The following is a 16,248-nucleotide window of genomic DNA, read 5'->3' on the forward strand; positions in this document are numbered from 1 at the left end:
TCATTTAATTCTCCTACATGAAGGAAAAGAAATAAGTAGAAATGAATCATTTTTCTATAAAATTTAATAGGATATAGGATATTCCATCTTGTTTCCAAAGTTTTAAGTAGGAATGGATTTGCTTGAACAAGATAACAGTAAATGGGGTCCAATCTCCAAGTAAACAAAAAGGTATGTATGAATTAAAAAAGGGCACATAAGTATTATTATGTGAGAATTTTGCAATACTTTAATAAAATATTGCTAAATTTTGGTACATTTAAATACATAGTAGCTATAGCTACCGAATGCATATACTAGAAATATGGTGCCTTTCGGTATGGGGGCCGATTCCGGTGCATTTTACTTGTAGTATAATTTAATTCAGACCGCTGATCTATTTTTATCGGACGACTGATTAAATTATACTACCAACAATTTTATTTATAGTAGGATTCTGAGGGGTAATATCATCCTTTTTACTGGGATAGTAAGTGGGCCTAGTTGCTGGGCTTTTTCGATCCGTGCATAATGCGACCGTCGCAACCACTTACACTCCGCCGCCTATACCTGCTATGGATCCCATCTTTGCCTCCGACATTTACCCCTCCTGGCACCGCGGCGGCGGCGTCCCCCCGCCAAGTCCGAGCCTACGGCGCGTGCCCCTGTCTCCGGCGGGATGCAGATTCGAGGAAGAGAATGAACGATGCAGACCTAGACTAGGATAATATTTGAAGTGATAAAATAATTAATAAATACAAATCAAATATTAATCAAAGTATGAAAATATCCTTTTAAATCAATGGACGAGATTAGTTATACTAAGAGTATAATACTAACAGTAAAATGCACCGAAGCGTTGCCTTCGGTATATTATCACATATGGTAAAATTATCATTCTTATATGATTTGTTTTATGTTCACACAAAACAAATCAAAAATCTTTAGATTATATTTTGGATGATTCATACTACCAACATTTATGCATAAGAGAAAACATACCGGTATGATACGCTTGATCTGACCTGCAACTGTGTATCGATTTTTTAAAGAGGGAAGTAGGTATTCGTGCAAACGTATAATTTCCGTCTTAACATCCTGGCCCATATTTTTCGCATTTGAGATACCCTACCAGATTGAGAGACCTGTATCGGGCCGGACCTGTATTAGGCCGGAATCTGCACGATTCAACCCTTCCTAAACCCATTTTAACCGTTGCGGTAGATTGCATTGCAAAGTGGCCCTCAAACGATATCTTCGTAAATAAAAAATATGTTTTTAATAAAAAAATTATATGTGTATTTTTAATAATCTACTGAAAATAAATTATAATAAAAAAACCCTAAAATCAACTTAAATATATATTTAAAAATTTAAATTTTAGTTTATAATTATAAATATAAACAAAAAGATAAGGATGGTATCCTTCACTTGTTCACCCACGCATGCACAACACAATACTAAATACCTCACTCCGTTTTACAATGTAAGACTTTTTAGTATTGTCTGGATTCATATGAATGCTAATGAATTTAGACACATATATAAATTATATATTCATTGATAAATAAATTTGAATAAAACTAGAAAGTCTTACAATATAAAACAACACGAATCAACCACACTAGGATCTACACCTAGCAAGGAAGCAGTTTTTTAGCACACTTGCTTGCATGTGATCTAAATAGTCACCAAAAAATATGAAAATTTTTGATAAGATAGTTTAATATGAGTTATATCACTCTACCAACATGCAAGTTTAAATTCAACTTCTACAAGTTGTAGCAAAAATAACAAAAATAATTATGAATATGTGTATACTTAGTTTCAGTTTTGTTTGTTTTTTGCTACAACTTGTAGAAGTTGAATTTAAACTTACATATTTGTAGAGTGATATAACTCATATTAATCTATCTTGTTAAATTTTTTCATATTTTTTTGATGACTATTTAGATGACATACAAGCACACGGGTGTATATACATCTATGTGCTAATAACCGTTCCCCACCTAGCAAGGCCATTGCAGCCACAGTGGAAGGGGGATCGTGGACTCCCGATCTTTGTCCAACTTCTTTGGCATCAAAGTCCTTACTGGCGGCATTCTGTGTCTGCATCTCCTTGAGCGTTGGGTAATTGGGTGGATAATGGGTTTATTTTATTTTAGCGTACAAAATTTAAGAGTTAGATTTAAAATTATGGATTGAAATCTTATATAATTCATATAAAAGTATATAAATGTTAAGTAGGATTGCGAAAGATCATAAGTCCATATTCTTTCCAGAGGCCCCCCACTCATCCTGGTACCATTGCCTCTTTGGGCTATTCTACTTCATCTCCAACAGCCAGCGCACACTTCTGTTTCCACGCCTCGTTCTTGTTGGGTCTCATTCATTGTTGTTGTTAAAGGATTTAAAAAATTATAGTAAATAAATTCTAAAATTAACTCTAAAAATTTAAATTTACGTCGAAAGATTTCGAAGGATCTCTTTCGTAGAAGGGCGGAATCAGGGACGGAGCTACAGGATATCTGCCGGGGTCAACCGACCCGATGATCTTTTTGTTATATTATTTAAATAACTAAGATGGTATAAACACTTAAGTAAAATTAGTATATTTTAACTCCAGTTATTTCAATAAATTAATTTTCTACCTCCGCACCCGGTCGGAACCGAACAAACACAACACAACGACCAACGGATGATGAAGTGTCCAATCCTCGTCGTTGACGCTTGCATTGCATGGGAACGACCTACTTGGGCGGCCATCCTCTCGGCCACGTTCGACGCCAAGGCAACCCCTCGCGCGCCACGCGCCTTCCTCGTGCCGCGCCACCGTGTTCCTCCCGGACCACGTGTGCGCCACCCCCTCGCGCGCGCGCGCCCCCATCGCCGCGCCGTGCATTCGTACAGCATCCAAACTCATATATACTCCGGATTACATAAAATCGGTTGAAACCGCGGAGATATATAAAGGAAGCCGTTTTTTGGCGAACCGATTGATTTCTTTTGGCAAACTCTGTTTCGCCTTCCACCTCCACGCAAGATTGATGCTGGCTCACGCGCCGGTGGACATGAGCGCTGACGGTGACGGATCGATCTCGCATGCTCGGAAGAGGCGTCGTGTTGGCGTAAGCGCGGCGCCGGCGGCGCCGGAACCTCCGTGGGAGGTGCTCCGGCTGGTCGGCCCCTTCCTCGACGCCGAGTCGCTCGCGTCGGCCTCCTGCGTCTCCACAGCCTGCCGCGACGCCTTCACCGCCGAGTACCTCTGGTCCAAGCTCTGCCGCTCCCAGTACCCGGCCGCTCCCGGCCTCCTCCCCGCGCCGGGCGATGGCCGGGGCCCGTCCCCGTACCGCCGCCTGTTCGCGCTGTTCCGCTCCGCCGCCGCCCGCCGCCGCAAGCTCCCGCCCCCGCGCCTCGCTCTCGACGACGTCACCTTCGCCGTCGACATCTTCGCGGCCAGCGGCGAGAACACCCTCTCGTTCGTCGTCGCCGCCCGCGACGCCCTCGCCAGGAGCGGCCGTTTCCAGTTCGAGGTCGACCTGACCGGCCGGAACGCGGTGGTCGGGCCGGGGGAGCACTGGAGCATCCGGCTGACGGCCGTGCGGACGGGGCTCGGTGGGGTTGCGCCCGCGCCCGCGCCCGCGGCGGTCGAGATGATGGACGCGAAGGTGCCGGCAGCAAGGGCGCGCCCGGTCTTCGGCGGCGTGAAGGGGGAGACCTGGGCCACGGAGCCCCTCCCCGCGGCGGGCTGCGGCACCGCGGCGATGGAGGCGGAGGTGGTGTTCGAGGTGTCCGGCGAGGACAAGCTGCTGGAGAAGGTGAGGTTCGGTGCGATGGCGCAGTGTAGGTACGTGAGCATCGACGACGGGCTCAGATACTTGCAGCACTTTCTCCTGTAATGCAATGCATGTACGTACGTACTAACGTACGCTCTTCTTCAATGGCCGATCCGTCGATCGGTTGACACGATTCAGGTGCTGTAAATCGTTTTAGCTAGTTCACTCTTTCCTCGCTGTGATTAGGATTGAAGTTGCAAACATTGTGGTGGTGGTGGTGGTTCTTTTGGCGTTGCAAATTGTTGGAATCTCGGTTCTTTTGACTGCAAAAATTGTTGTAATTGGTAACGTGCTTTCTGCGACATCACCGTCCTCAGCATGGCGCTTTACTCCTCCCTTTTCTTTTCTTTAAAGGCAGGGGCACTACTGCTTCCCAATACGCTTCATTGCTTCAAGATATAATAACAAGTTGTTAGTTGCCTGAAAACAACAGGCGAGAGGCCCCCAGCAAAACATCAGCTGGTATGGTATCAAGAAATCTACGGGTATCCATCAGGACTCGTGTATGATCCCGATCTGATTCTGCATATAGTGTTTCGCTACTGTATTTCTTTTTGGGTGAATAGTCTTTGCCAAACATGCCATTGGTGTCTTTTTTTTTAAGCAAATGCTCACTTTATTTAGGTAACCTGACGATCAGTGGAATCACGATCAATCAAATTGTTCACAAATTCTGGGAGGGGAACAGACCAAACATTCGGCCGTTCCGAGTCCTTGGCAATTGCATGCGCACAAGAATTACATTAGCGATGGATATGCTTGATATCCGTAACTACAAAATTCATGGCAAGAAGAAAACGTATGGCAAGAAGAAAACGTAGTTCCTTGAAGACAGCTCTGTCAGCGATTCTATCAAACTCCATAGTGTTAAGGGCAGAGACAAGATCCAGGCAGTCAGTCTCCAGGATCACACGTGAGATTCTAGGATCATACGTGAGATTCCATGATTTATTGCAGCTTCAAGTGTGGCCGAACAAGCTTCTGCCTCCGCTGAGTTGAGGTTGGGGAAACGGGGCGGAGTCGGTCACAATTGCAGCCGCTTGGACCAACGTACCTCAACACCACGGCCCAAGTACATGTTATGTTGGCCTTTTGGCCCCTTCCAGATAGGAGAGAGGGAGAATCCAAAACGTGTACGAGAAAATTGGAAAAAGTGATAATATAACGAAAGTTCGGAAGAGTGGCATTTTAGCACTCACGTTTTGGAAATACTTATAGGTTAACATAAGATTTTATAGTTTAAAATAAGAATGGATCAAACTTCTAAAATTTTGATCATCAATTTTATATTATAATAATACATTTATAAAAATTTAATAAGTTCATGGCACGGTGATACTACTATTCGAGAAGCATTCATGTTCTCTCGCTTCTGTTTATATCAATATGCTAAAATTTAAATTTAAAATTTAAGGTTGATTTCATAATATTTTATATTTATTTTTCAGCATTGATTTTTAGATGATAAACGATAAGAATAGGTATATACAAATTTTATTTATAAATATCTTTTTCTGGAAATATACAATACAATCATGCTAAGGATTTGCTATAATCTAAACTAAATCTCGTCATAATTCGTAAACGACGGTGTTCGGTTACGCCCCTGGCCCGCATGACGGATACAACCTCGTGTGTTTGGTTTCCTGAACGAGTCGCGATTTTCAGCTGACGGCTGGCTCGCAGGGAAAAACGTTTTCTCGTCCAAGATGGGCCGGGCCGGATGGCCATCGTCAATCCAGCACCGAGAGAGAGAGAGAGAGAGAGAGAGACGGCGAACGTGTTCCGCATCGGCTCGGCTGCCACGGCGCGCGTCGCCCCGCTGCCGTTCTTTAGCGCGGCCACGACGCGGCGCCTCCGCAGTCCGCACGCACGCCCGCCCGCCGATGCCACCACTGCTCCTGCGCGGCGGCTCCCTCCTCCGTCTCTACGGGTACGGCTCCCATCCCCCGCTTCTCCCGCTCTCCCCGCTCCTACGCGCATTTGTTCTTCTCGTTTCGATTCGGTCCTCGAGCGCCCCCGTCCGCAGCCGTGCTGCATATGGGTCATCGTGCACCTAGGGTTTACCTTTGGTGACGAGTCGAAGTCCGAGCTCCTTGTTTCTCCTCGACAGTGTCGCAGAAATGTGCTATGGGCTAGGCCTGAGATCATTTTTTCCATTGTTGCACGGGGTGAGGAACTGAGGATATACATATTAGCAGTACGAATCCCTTGGGAATTCCTTTCACCTTTCCACTTAACTCGTTTGCACATATCAGCAGTACGAATCGCTCAAGGCGCTGTCAAATGATGTGCTGTTTTTGCTACTTTCAGTGCATCAAGGAAACTTTAGCCATTCGTTTAAAAGGAATCACTTGAAACCTGTTTATGTAGGTGTGGCTGTGGGCTTTCAAGTGCAAATTTCAGTTCCAGCAAACTAGCCTTGACAAGACTAAATCTGATGATGGCGCAAACTCGGGCCACCTATTCACGCCGAGCTGCCTCTAAGAAGACTGAGATCAAGAAAGATGAAGAACTTGTCCTGGAAAAGGTTAGCCTTTTTATGTGCTTTGCACTAAAGAGGTGGCATTATCCACGGTAACTTGTTTATGGTTGGATTACTTTCTATTTTGCATATAGGAGGATGTTGCTGAAAGCAAATTGGACATTGAGCAAATTAGGAATGACCCCGATCAACTCCAATCCATGACAGTGAAGGATCTCAGGGAAATCACGAGGTTTAGATTTGCCATATGTCCACATCCTTCCCTTATAATCATTTACCAATTATGATAATTGATTTACCTCTAACTTAGTTCTTATGAACTTTAAGGAGGATGGGAATTCCTATAAGAGGCAACAAGAAAGATTTAGTATCAACCCTGATGAGTTCTCTGGGTGAGCAAGGGAATGGTGTGTCTTACTTGCGAATTTGTAGCAATACCATTGAAATGAATACTTGCTCTTCAAAACTGAAATGACAAACCAATATCTTTGCTTTCACAAACTCATTGCTCCAATATTGACCCCTGTACCACTAACATAAGGCATTGCTCAATTACCCCTTACAAATTCTAATGCAAATACCCAGAGAAATAGCTAGCTCCTAACCGTAGCTATGTGCTACTGTATGGTTTTTCAAGGATGAGTTATTAACTGGATGTTGACATCCTTTCTGCAGGTAAAGAGGGAACTTCAGCAGTTGAGAAGGTTGGTATGTCTGAAGTACCTTCAAAAAGAAAAGGTGGTGCTTCAGTAGAAGTTGAACAAAAAATAGGAAGTTCTGAGGTTATTTCTGAAACTCCTAGCAAGAGAAGTAGAACAAAGACAAAGTCAATTAAAGGAACCACTCATGAGCAGAAATCTAGGATTAACGTCAAGCAAAGCAAGACATCAGTCCAGAAGGAAACACTGGTTGGTATGTTCATTCCTTCATTAATCTTTGCTTAATCACTTTTTCATTTTCAAGTTTATTTCTCTGTTGGCTGACTATGACATAATCCATCACAGTCCAAGGTGCCGTTGCTAAGGCAGGCTTGGGTCTTGGTGTAGACCAGGAGGAACCTTGGACTATGCTTGTACACAAAAAAGCACAACCTTCATGGATTCCTTATAATCCTAAGGTCATGAGGCCTCCACCTCTTAGCAAGGATACAAAGACACTAAAGATTCTCTCATGGAATGTCAATGGGTTGAAAGCTTTAGTAAAATCAAGGGGCTTCTCTATTCATCAGTTAGCTCAGAGGGAGGATTTTGATATATTATGCCTACAAGAGACAAAAATGCAGGCAAGATATAGTTTTAGTTTTTCTTGTGCAAGATAACCATGTAATATTGGACAAAAAGTCTTTCTTAGAAAGATGATATCTTTTATCCTCTCTGAATTGTTTCTGCATCCTTCACTGCTATAGTTTATTAACCAGGAACTGCACTATTTTGAGCAGGAGAAGGATGTTGAAGTCATTAAGGAAGGCCTGCTTGAAGGCTATACCCATAGTTTCTGGACATGCAGTGTATCAAAGCTTGGCTATTCAGGAACTGCAATAATTTCAAGGGTGTGCACTGCTATTCTCGCATCCTACATCCCCAGTCATTGCCAAATGTTTGAAACCTCTAGTGCATCATATCCTCATGCTTGTTTGTTTGCTTCACTTTGTGTCTTTATCATGTATCTTGCATATTTCTATAGGTGAAACCGCTCTCAATCAAATATGGGCTTGGTGTACCAGACCATGATACTGAAGGGAGGGTTGTCACAGTGGAGTTTGATGATTTTTACCTCCTAACTGCTTATGTACCAAATTCTGGTGACGGTCTAAAAAGACTGGTAATTCATTTGCCCTTTTATTTTCAGTCTGGTATACGTCACTTGACAGTTGATAATTGAAGTTGAGTAAAAATCCATGACCATATATTGTTGCAGACTTACAGGGTCACAGAGTGGGATCCAAGCCTTGGTAGCTACATGAAAGTATGCCTTCCTTTTTCCTCTGATTATTATTACAAATTAGTTTTGTTACCCATATTCTGTGATAAAAATAAACATGGCGCTGCATTCTACCTATGTACTTTTTTATGGCACTGTCTTTTTCCTTCATGTTGTCTTGCTCCTTATTGTTCATATGGCATATTGACATGTTCGTTCACTAGTACAAGTAGTTCTGGTGGCTGTTTAATAGTTGTGGTTGCAATAGGGGTTGAATAGTTCTTGTGATGCACATACACTTTTCTACATACCAAATCTTTCTAGAATTTAAAATAAATGAACGATTTTATTAGAGCTTGAACATTCTTAACTATTTCATTATGCATCAAATTCTCTTTATTGGTCACCTGATCCTTTATTTTACTTACACCAATGAGGTTGTCATATTTGAACATTTTTGATAGTTTGTTTGGGATGTATTTGGACTTTCAGAGTAAGGGCTCTAAACTCCACAATGCTAGGATGCTTTGGTGGGATTGTCATAACGACCTTGCATGTTATAAATGCATGATTACGTTCAGATTGTGTCATCTATCCTGCATTTACCTGGTTTCAGTAGCAATAAATGTACTTCCAAGTCCCAATTGACATACTTCTAACAGAATCTGACAAAATTCTTATGATTATGTAGGACTTGGAAAAATCAAAGCCTGTTATACTAACTGGTGATCTTAACTGTGCCCATCAGGAGATTGATATACATGATCCTGCTGTAAGTAATTGTTTGCTTCAACCACCCACATAAGCCAGTACTGTTTCATGCAAAAGCATTGCAGTCTTATGCTTAACTTTCTAATATGCGACATATGGGATCTGACACTGGTGTAGATTACAGCGTTCACATTGTTCATTTGTTGTTAAAATGTTTATATTGTTGGTAAAAGGGGCCATACTATCATCAAAGGTAAAAGGAGCCATACTAACATCTGAGAAGTGAGAACATATGTGTAGTTCCCCAAACATTCTGTTTTTTTTTTGTTTTTTTTAACATTTTGCTGGCTTATAGTTAATGCTCCTATCCAGGGAAATCGTAAAAGTGCAGGCTTCACAAATGAAGAGAGGGAATCATTTGGGACTAACTTTTTGTCCAAAGGGTTTATTGATACGTTTCGGAATCAGCATCCTGATGTTGTTGCATACAGTTACTGGGGCTATAGACATAATGCACGGAAGAGTAACAAAGGTGTGTGCTCAATGTTAAGTGGTTTATTGTACCATGGAAAGTAATGGAAAATATTTATCAAATTTTTAGTTAATTAACTAATAACAACATAGATATCATGATAACTGGAAAACAACAGTCATGTGGCATCGTCGCATTGGCATTTGGGTCATCACCCTGCAATTTACTTCTTGGATTTAGTTTCTTAGTCATACATGTTACTAGTGTTATTAAACACTAGCTAAATACCTATGCTTTGCTATGGATAAATATGAATTATATGTATGCTAGCATTGTTTGGAACAAATTAATATGAGCTCTTTGCATGATATACTCGTACTTTAGAGATTTAGAGATGAAATAAGATGGGATTAATACACCGGACTATTTTGTAAAATAGGAACACATGAAGTTAGTAGTTGGTAAAAAAATATATAAATAGAGTTGGTGGAGTTAGCAGATTCATTGCCACCACTGCTTTCTTTTAGACTAGTACAGATATAAATATACTCCCTCTGTTCTAGACTAAATTCATCTTTCTAATTTCTAGTTCATTTGAACTAGAAAGATGAACTTATTTTGGGAGAGCAGAAGTAGATATTGTCCCTATGTGTATTTATGTCTGCACACCAGATCATGCACGCTAACTTTGTTTCCATGTAACATAAGACTGAGCGTGATAACTATTTGACTATGTTGCATTTTTTCCATCGTTTGGCAGGTTGGCGCCTGGATTACTTTCTTGTATCAGAGTCTATTGCAGAAAGAGTCCATGATTCATATATTCTTCCAGACATATCTGCCAGTGATCACAGCCCACTAGGCCTTATATTGAAGCTCTAGGCTGCATACCTGCAAGTCTGCAACCCAATCTGGCTTCTGGCTTTAGTTTGCAGTGTTTTCCTGTTCCACTTGTTCTGTTAGCAACTTCGCATAGTTATGTTAGAGCATTGTGATTTTGTATCAGTACGTTGTAGTGATGCAAGTCAAATTGATGTGGATTTGTTGCACCAATCCAATGTTGGCAATCCTGATGTGAACCTGTAGGGAAAACGAGTCTTGGTGGCGTCCTACTCGTAGCGTTGTTGCACTTAAGCCCTTATCTTTTTTTTGCTTATGCATATAGGTCAAATTTGAATTTAAAACATAAATTTAGAGTTTATTTTTTTCAGTTTATTTTCTAATCTTTACTTTTAGATCGCTAAGAATTTGTATACGAAAGTTTTACACATATATTATCTTTTAATAATTAAGAAAAAAAGTTCATTTTACTTTTCCAAACTATTTCACTGGAGCAATTAGCCCCATAAACAATTTTTTGGCTCATTTTACATTTTGAATTGTTAAAAATGATATACTTCGCTCTCTAACACTTCTATTTTTGTTTTTCTTTATATTAATCATATTCTCCACGGACATTTTGTTAGGACGATAGATACATTACAACTTATGTCTCATTAGTCTTTAAGATTTCTTTTAACTGTTTGTATAGGTTGGAAGCACCTTAGATTGATTTAAATTAGTATTTTGAAGTTCACGCAAATAGTCATAAAAATTGAAAACATTTTTGAACTTTGATAATGGTGTCATCATTGGCTCTAGACATACCCAGTTTAAAATACATTTGTATTATTAATAGCAACAAAGGGAAATATTTTGAAGTAGTGAAGTGAATATTTTTAATAGTTTAGGAGGTAAGGCAAAAAACAGTTCTAAGGTGTTAAAAGTGGTTCAATGGGAGAATAAAATGAGCTCCTTTTTTTTTCCAATAGTTAACAAGCCATTTTGCAGCTAAACAACGACGGCATTGACTATGCTATCCGTCGCGTTGGTCTTGATAAAGAGGCGATACTGACGACAGAATTACATGTTTGGGTGTCACAAATCATCACGATTTTCGGAGGCCTCGCTTGAAGGCACTGACGCCCGGTAAGAACACGGCCGGACCCAACACAAAAATCTGGGATAAAAAATCTGATGCGAAGGGTTTCCTTCTTTCCTCTTTTCAGCGGAGGCAGTAAACCGCGAGACATTTTGGCTTTCCTCCCGAACTCGATACTATCGTCTCCACAGGTTTACCCAAGGTTTCTCTCTCACTCTCTGCACCTTACGCATGGCGGCGATCCGCGCCTCTTCTCTCCGGGCTCCGGCTGTATCCCCTTTCCTCTCCTTTTCCCCCTTCCGCATGCGTAGTTTTAGATTGTTTCTAGAATCTGGATGTCTCTGCTTGTCTTGCTTCTGAATTTCCGGGGTATGTCTCGTCCTGATTGTTCTCGTGACGGCTAGTCGGGTGGGGTCCTGGACAATCGGGTAGAATCCTGGACGGAGAAAAACCAGTCCTCGATTCTCGGAGAGCGTGGAGTCGGTTCTGGACTGGATTTAGGAAAAGGGTTCTGCTAGGGCATTTTTTTCGGAGGCGGTTCCTCGTTATTATAGCTTATGTTACCAAGTCATAGCTCTAGTGCGGCGTTGTTCTTGTTTGGGAACCGAGTAGGCGAGTAGTAGAAACACGTTCTTTCAGTGTGCGCAAGGGCTATTCTTGTCGGAATAACAGGTTCTTGATTAATTACTTTCCGAAGTGCTTGCAATAGTGGCTGAATTGTTCCTGAATCAGGCAGACAAGGATTGTGGAATTGACAAGGACAAAGATGTCGAGCATGTCAGGCTTTGCGGCTTCTCAGCGTGGATATCCTCCCCAAGGTCATGAGCCCTGGACTAAACTTACACACAGAGAGAAATTACCAGAATGGCTTGCATACAATCCAAGGACCATGAGGCCTCCACCACTTAGCCGTGATACTAAGTGCATGAAAATTTTATCCTGGAATGTTAATGGGCTTCATGATGTTGTGACCACACAAGGTTTTTCTGCACCTAACTTGGCCCAGAGAGAGAATTTTGATGTGTTATGTCTTCAAGAGACGCATTTGGAGGCAAGTCTTTGTGTTCCTTTCACGAGACTGTTAATTTATACCTCTTGGGTTGCTTCAGTGCACTCATATAGTCATGGGTTTTTATTCCAAACCACTTGACATATGGTCTTACATATTGAATTTATGGTTAATATATATACTGTACTGCATTTTCATTATGTTTTCAGGAAAAGGATATTGAAAATTTTAAGAATCTGATAGCAGGCTATGACAACAGCTATTGGTCATGCAGTGTCTCAAGGCTTGGCTATTCAGGGACTGCGGTAATTTCACAGGTATGTTATTTATGTGGTTATGTTCCAGATTATCGAGCATACTAATTCTAGATGCAAAAATATTTTGATGAAAAGTATATGATAGCATGACTTATGTTGTGCTTCCATTGCACTTACAGGTTAAACCAATTTCTGTCCAATATGGACTTGGCATACCCGAACATGATCATGAGGGCAGGGTTATTACTTTGGAGTTTGATGGGTTTTACTTGGTAAATGCCTATGTTCCAAATTCTGGTCGATTTTTACGTAGATTGGTAAGAATGCTCCTCCTGTTTAGTATTATTACTATTGATTTTATAGTATTTTATAGCATTTGCTTCAGTCTAATTTTATTTTTTTGCATCTTGATCACCAGACTTACAGGGTCAATAACTGGGATCCATGTTTCAGCAACTATCTAAAAGTGTGTCCGCTTGCTCAGCCTTCCAATCTAATTTGCTGTTTCCAATCTAATAAGATATTGTGGAGTTGTGTCACGGTCCCTATCCACAACTCCACAATATCTTATTGAATAGCTTCACAGTGTGATCACTGAAATAGTACTTTGTAATGTAAGCCGATTTATACCTTTGATCCGCAGATACTGGAAAAGTCCAAACCAGTAATTGTTGCTGGTGATCTTAACTGTGCTCGTCAGAGCATTGACATTCACAATCCTCCAGTGAGTTCTCTTTTCCTTTTGAACAATGTCTCAGTCAACAAAGATGCCCTTATGTTTATACATGCTAGCTAAGTTTGGCCTTATCTTTGACCAAGTTGAACTTTTTTTCTGCATAAGTGTGCAAGGTCAAATTATACTCATCCATTAGTTCGTGTATTGTCCAATGGTACTAGAACCCAGGATAATCTCAGGGTGCATTGTTCCATGGGTGCTTTTACTGTTTTGGAATTGGAAATGAAAGTTTGTGTATTAAACTGTTCTACCATGTCTTTCTGAGGATCTGTAGCAGTAAAAGTTAGAAATGAAATGCAATTGTCATGTCGTGACATATTTTCTTTCAGCATTTATTTTATTTTTTATAGAAAATGGCTTAGTTTAAATTTCTTGCTCCCATACTTACAGCAGTAACAACTATGACATGTTTAGATAAACTTAAGAGGTCCAGGTTTTGATGTATATTTGTGTATTGCTTGAAAATATTCCTTGGAGAAATAGAGATCGCCTTGCCATTCAGTTAGGGCCACACTGAAGTTTTAAAGGGAGAGAGATAATCTTGGCATCAAAACATAATCTTGAATAGAATATTTAATTGCTATTATACGGCTTTCATGACCTTTCGTGCCCCCGGTTTCAGCCTTCAGGTGCTTCTTCTTAGTTGCAATACTGGTCTCTCCCCTTAGAGCTGAGGGTCCTTTTTTTATTATTATTTATCATTCGAGAGCAGAGTGTTTAGGCTGGGCAGACCAAGTAGTCAGAGAGCAGAGTGTTTAGGTTGTTTCAGAATGTCCTGTATTTGTACACAGATCCTCATTCTGAACCATTTTTCAGGCAAAAACCAAGTCTGCAGGCTTCACAATTGAAGAGAGAGAGTCATTTGAGACAAATCTTTCTAGCAGAGGCTTTGTGGATACTTTCAGAAAACAGCACCCTAATGCTGTGGGCTATACCTTCTGGAAAACCAACGGATAACCAACAAAGGTCAGTACATGTGTGGACTTCTTATAAATTTGCCTTGGATTTGCTTTAACTTTTGCATTGGAACTACTAAATAAGAAACAATACGTCTTACAATCACCACTGTATCTTACTACTTACAACTACTAGTACCTCGTCCATTTCTGTGATCCTGTGAAAAAGGGTGACACTTCCAGACGGGGAAAATCTTAGCATTTGCGGTGTTAGTTTTTAGGTAATCATTGATAAAAAAGATTATAGATCTACTGTAATATTGGGGTTTACACCTCATTTATACTGAAAATGCAGACATCTTAGGGCAATTTTATCTTAGACATGTTTGTCAATGGTATTTTTTAGATTTTCTCTGGTAGTAATCATAGGGACTGTAATTTATAAAATAAGAAGTAGATGTCCAATTTCTTGGGTCATCGTCTCAACCAATATTTCTTTTGAATAAACTATACCTAACATTTTCCATATCTCAGGCGATGGAAATTTTTTTCCTATTCTTTTTTTCTCCCCTTTGAAAAAATTCCCTGGTTCTGAATATCTGATGTTTTGTGCTCATTTAACAGGTTGGCGATTAGATTACTTTCTTGTGTCAGAATCGATTACCGACAAGGTTCATGATTCATACATTCTTCCTGATGTATCATTCAGCGACCACAGTCCAATCGGCCTCGTACTAAAGCTATAGCATTGACGAGACTCTAAAATGCGAGAGCTTACTGAAGCCAACTGTACATAATCACTTGATAAATGCTTCAGGATAAATCTTTGACCAGTGTGAAATGATGCGAGCTGTTGTAGAGATGGTCTGCATATCCATGCCCGTGAATATTACGCCTGTTTTGTAACTGTTCGTTCTGAGCCTCCATGCAACGTTGTCAAAATCTCGGCATCATATGATTTTATGACTGTAATTAAGGGGTCTGATTCGACTAACTCGTCCATCATATAAGTAGGTAGATTCAATGATTTTTATGCATACGATTTTAGAGACCTTCGAATCCTGATTTTAATGACCTCTTGTTCCAATTCAGGATCGTGAGCTTAACAACCTCGCCTCCATGTATACCGAAGCGATGCAATTGTTTGCGGTCTCTGATCCACTTTTCACCAACATTTGAACTCTCTTTCGTATCAGTTCTGCTTTTTTATACTAGATACATACATTTAAAATAAATGTTTATTGCCGAGAAAGAGAACATGTAGAACAAGCTTATGCTGAAAATGAAATTCATGTTGTGTGCGGTGCGGGCGGCTTGGCACTCATGTTGCCCCCTCTGTTTTGAAATATAAGTATGTGTTTGGTTTAAGTTTTAGGTTTAAGTTTTAGTTGAGAAAGAGGACGTGCGAATGTACGGATGCTCACCGGCAAGCGAGCAAGGATGCAGCAAAAGGAAGCGGTAGGGCACCAGCATCGTTGCTCATGGTATGGATAGAGATTGGCATAGGCGACAACTATCGACTGTAGGGTCGACTGCTCATGGTATTGATGGAGATCGGCACAGGCAAAGGCTACCAACAACAGGGGTGACATCGGATTTCATCCCTAAGAGGTGGCAGCGGCTCTAGTGTCGGGGAAACGACGGAGGGAGGCACGAGCAGCGGCGGTGCCCGGGGCATATTTGAGGCGAACCAACAGCAGCAGGCACAAGGCGGGCGTGCACAGGGAGTATAGGAATGGGCGTGAGGAACGATAAGGAGAGAAGGAAGGGCGTAGGAGATCGGTCGAGGCGACACATTTATTGATGTTTGGCGGTAGTCGGTGGTGGACAGAAAGCTCGTGGCTCGTTAGCTCGTTTGACTCGTAATAAACTCGGCTCGGCTCGTTTTATTTTTCTAACGAGCCGAGCTAGCATTTTAGCTCGTTAGAGATAACGAGCCAGCTCGAGCTGGCTTGTGAGCTGCTCGCGAGCCTAACGAGCTAGACCAAAGACACAAGATTCACCGACGTTCATTGATTTCACCCTG

At 41.2% G+C, this 16,248-nt stretch overlaps 2 protein-coding genes across 2 annotated transcripts; both read left to right on the top strand.

The window, feature by feature from the left end:
* The first annotated feature begins 3,026 nt into the window (after nucleotides 1-3,026).
* LOC102715168 (DNA-(apurinic or apyrimidinic site) endonuclease, chloroplastic-like) lies at nucleotides 3,027-10,456 on the top strand. Its single transcript, XM_040520159.1, has 12 exons — nucleotides 3,027-3,826; nucleotides 6,189-6,345; nucleotides 6,435-6,532; nucleotides 6,628-6,692; nucleotides 6,976-7,212; nucleotides 7,305-7,582; nucleotides 7,739-7,849; nucleotides 7,984-8,121; nucleotides 8,218-8,265; nucleotides 8,912-8,992; nucleotides 9,304-9,463; nucleotides 10,164-10,456. The coding sequence occupies exons 1-12, from the start codon at nucleotides 3,027-3,029 to the stop codon at nucleotides 10,283-10,285; spliced, it is 2,295 nt and encodes a 764-aa protein (XP_040376093.1). The 3' UTR covers nucleotides 10,286-10,456.
* Nucleotides 10,457-11,327: 871 nt separating this feature from the next.
* LOC102711203 (DNA-(apurinic or apyrimidinic site) endonuclease, chloroplastic-like) lies at nucleotides 11,328-15,216 on the top strand. The gene is given in 10 exon segments (XM_015832783.2): nucleotides 11,328-11,371; nucleotides 11,452-11,594; nucleotides 12,061-12,375; nucleotides 12,543-12,650; nucleotides 12,770-12,907; nucleotides 13,009-13,056; nucleotides 13,234-13,314; nucleotides 14,143-14,266; nucleotides 14,269-14,292; nucleotides 14,847-15,216. Coding segments are annotated over 9 exon segments (999 nt in total). The 5' UTR covers nucleotides 11,328-11,371; nucleotides 11,452-11,555; the 3' UTR covers nucleotides 14,969-15,216.
* Nucleotides 15,217-16,248: the final 1,032 nt, after the last annotated feature.

This window comes from Oryza brachyantha, chromosome 1 (genome assembly GCF_000231095.2).
Source record: "Oryza brachyantha chromosome 1, ObraRS2, whole genome shotgun sequence".
In the NCBI taxonomy this organism is placed as follows: domain Eukaryota; kingdom Viridiplantae; phylum Streptophyta; class Magnoliopsida; order Poales; family Poaceae; genus Oryza; species Oryza brachyantha.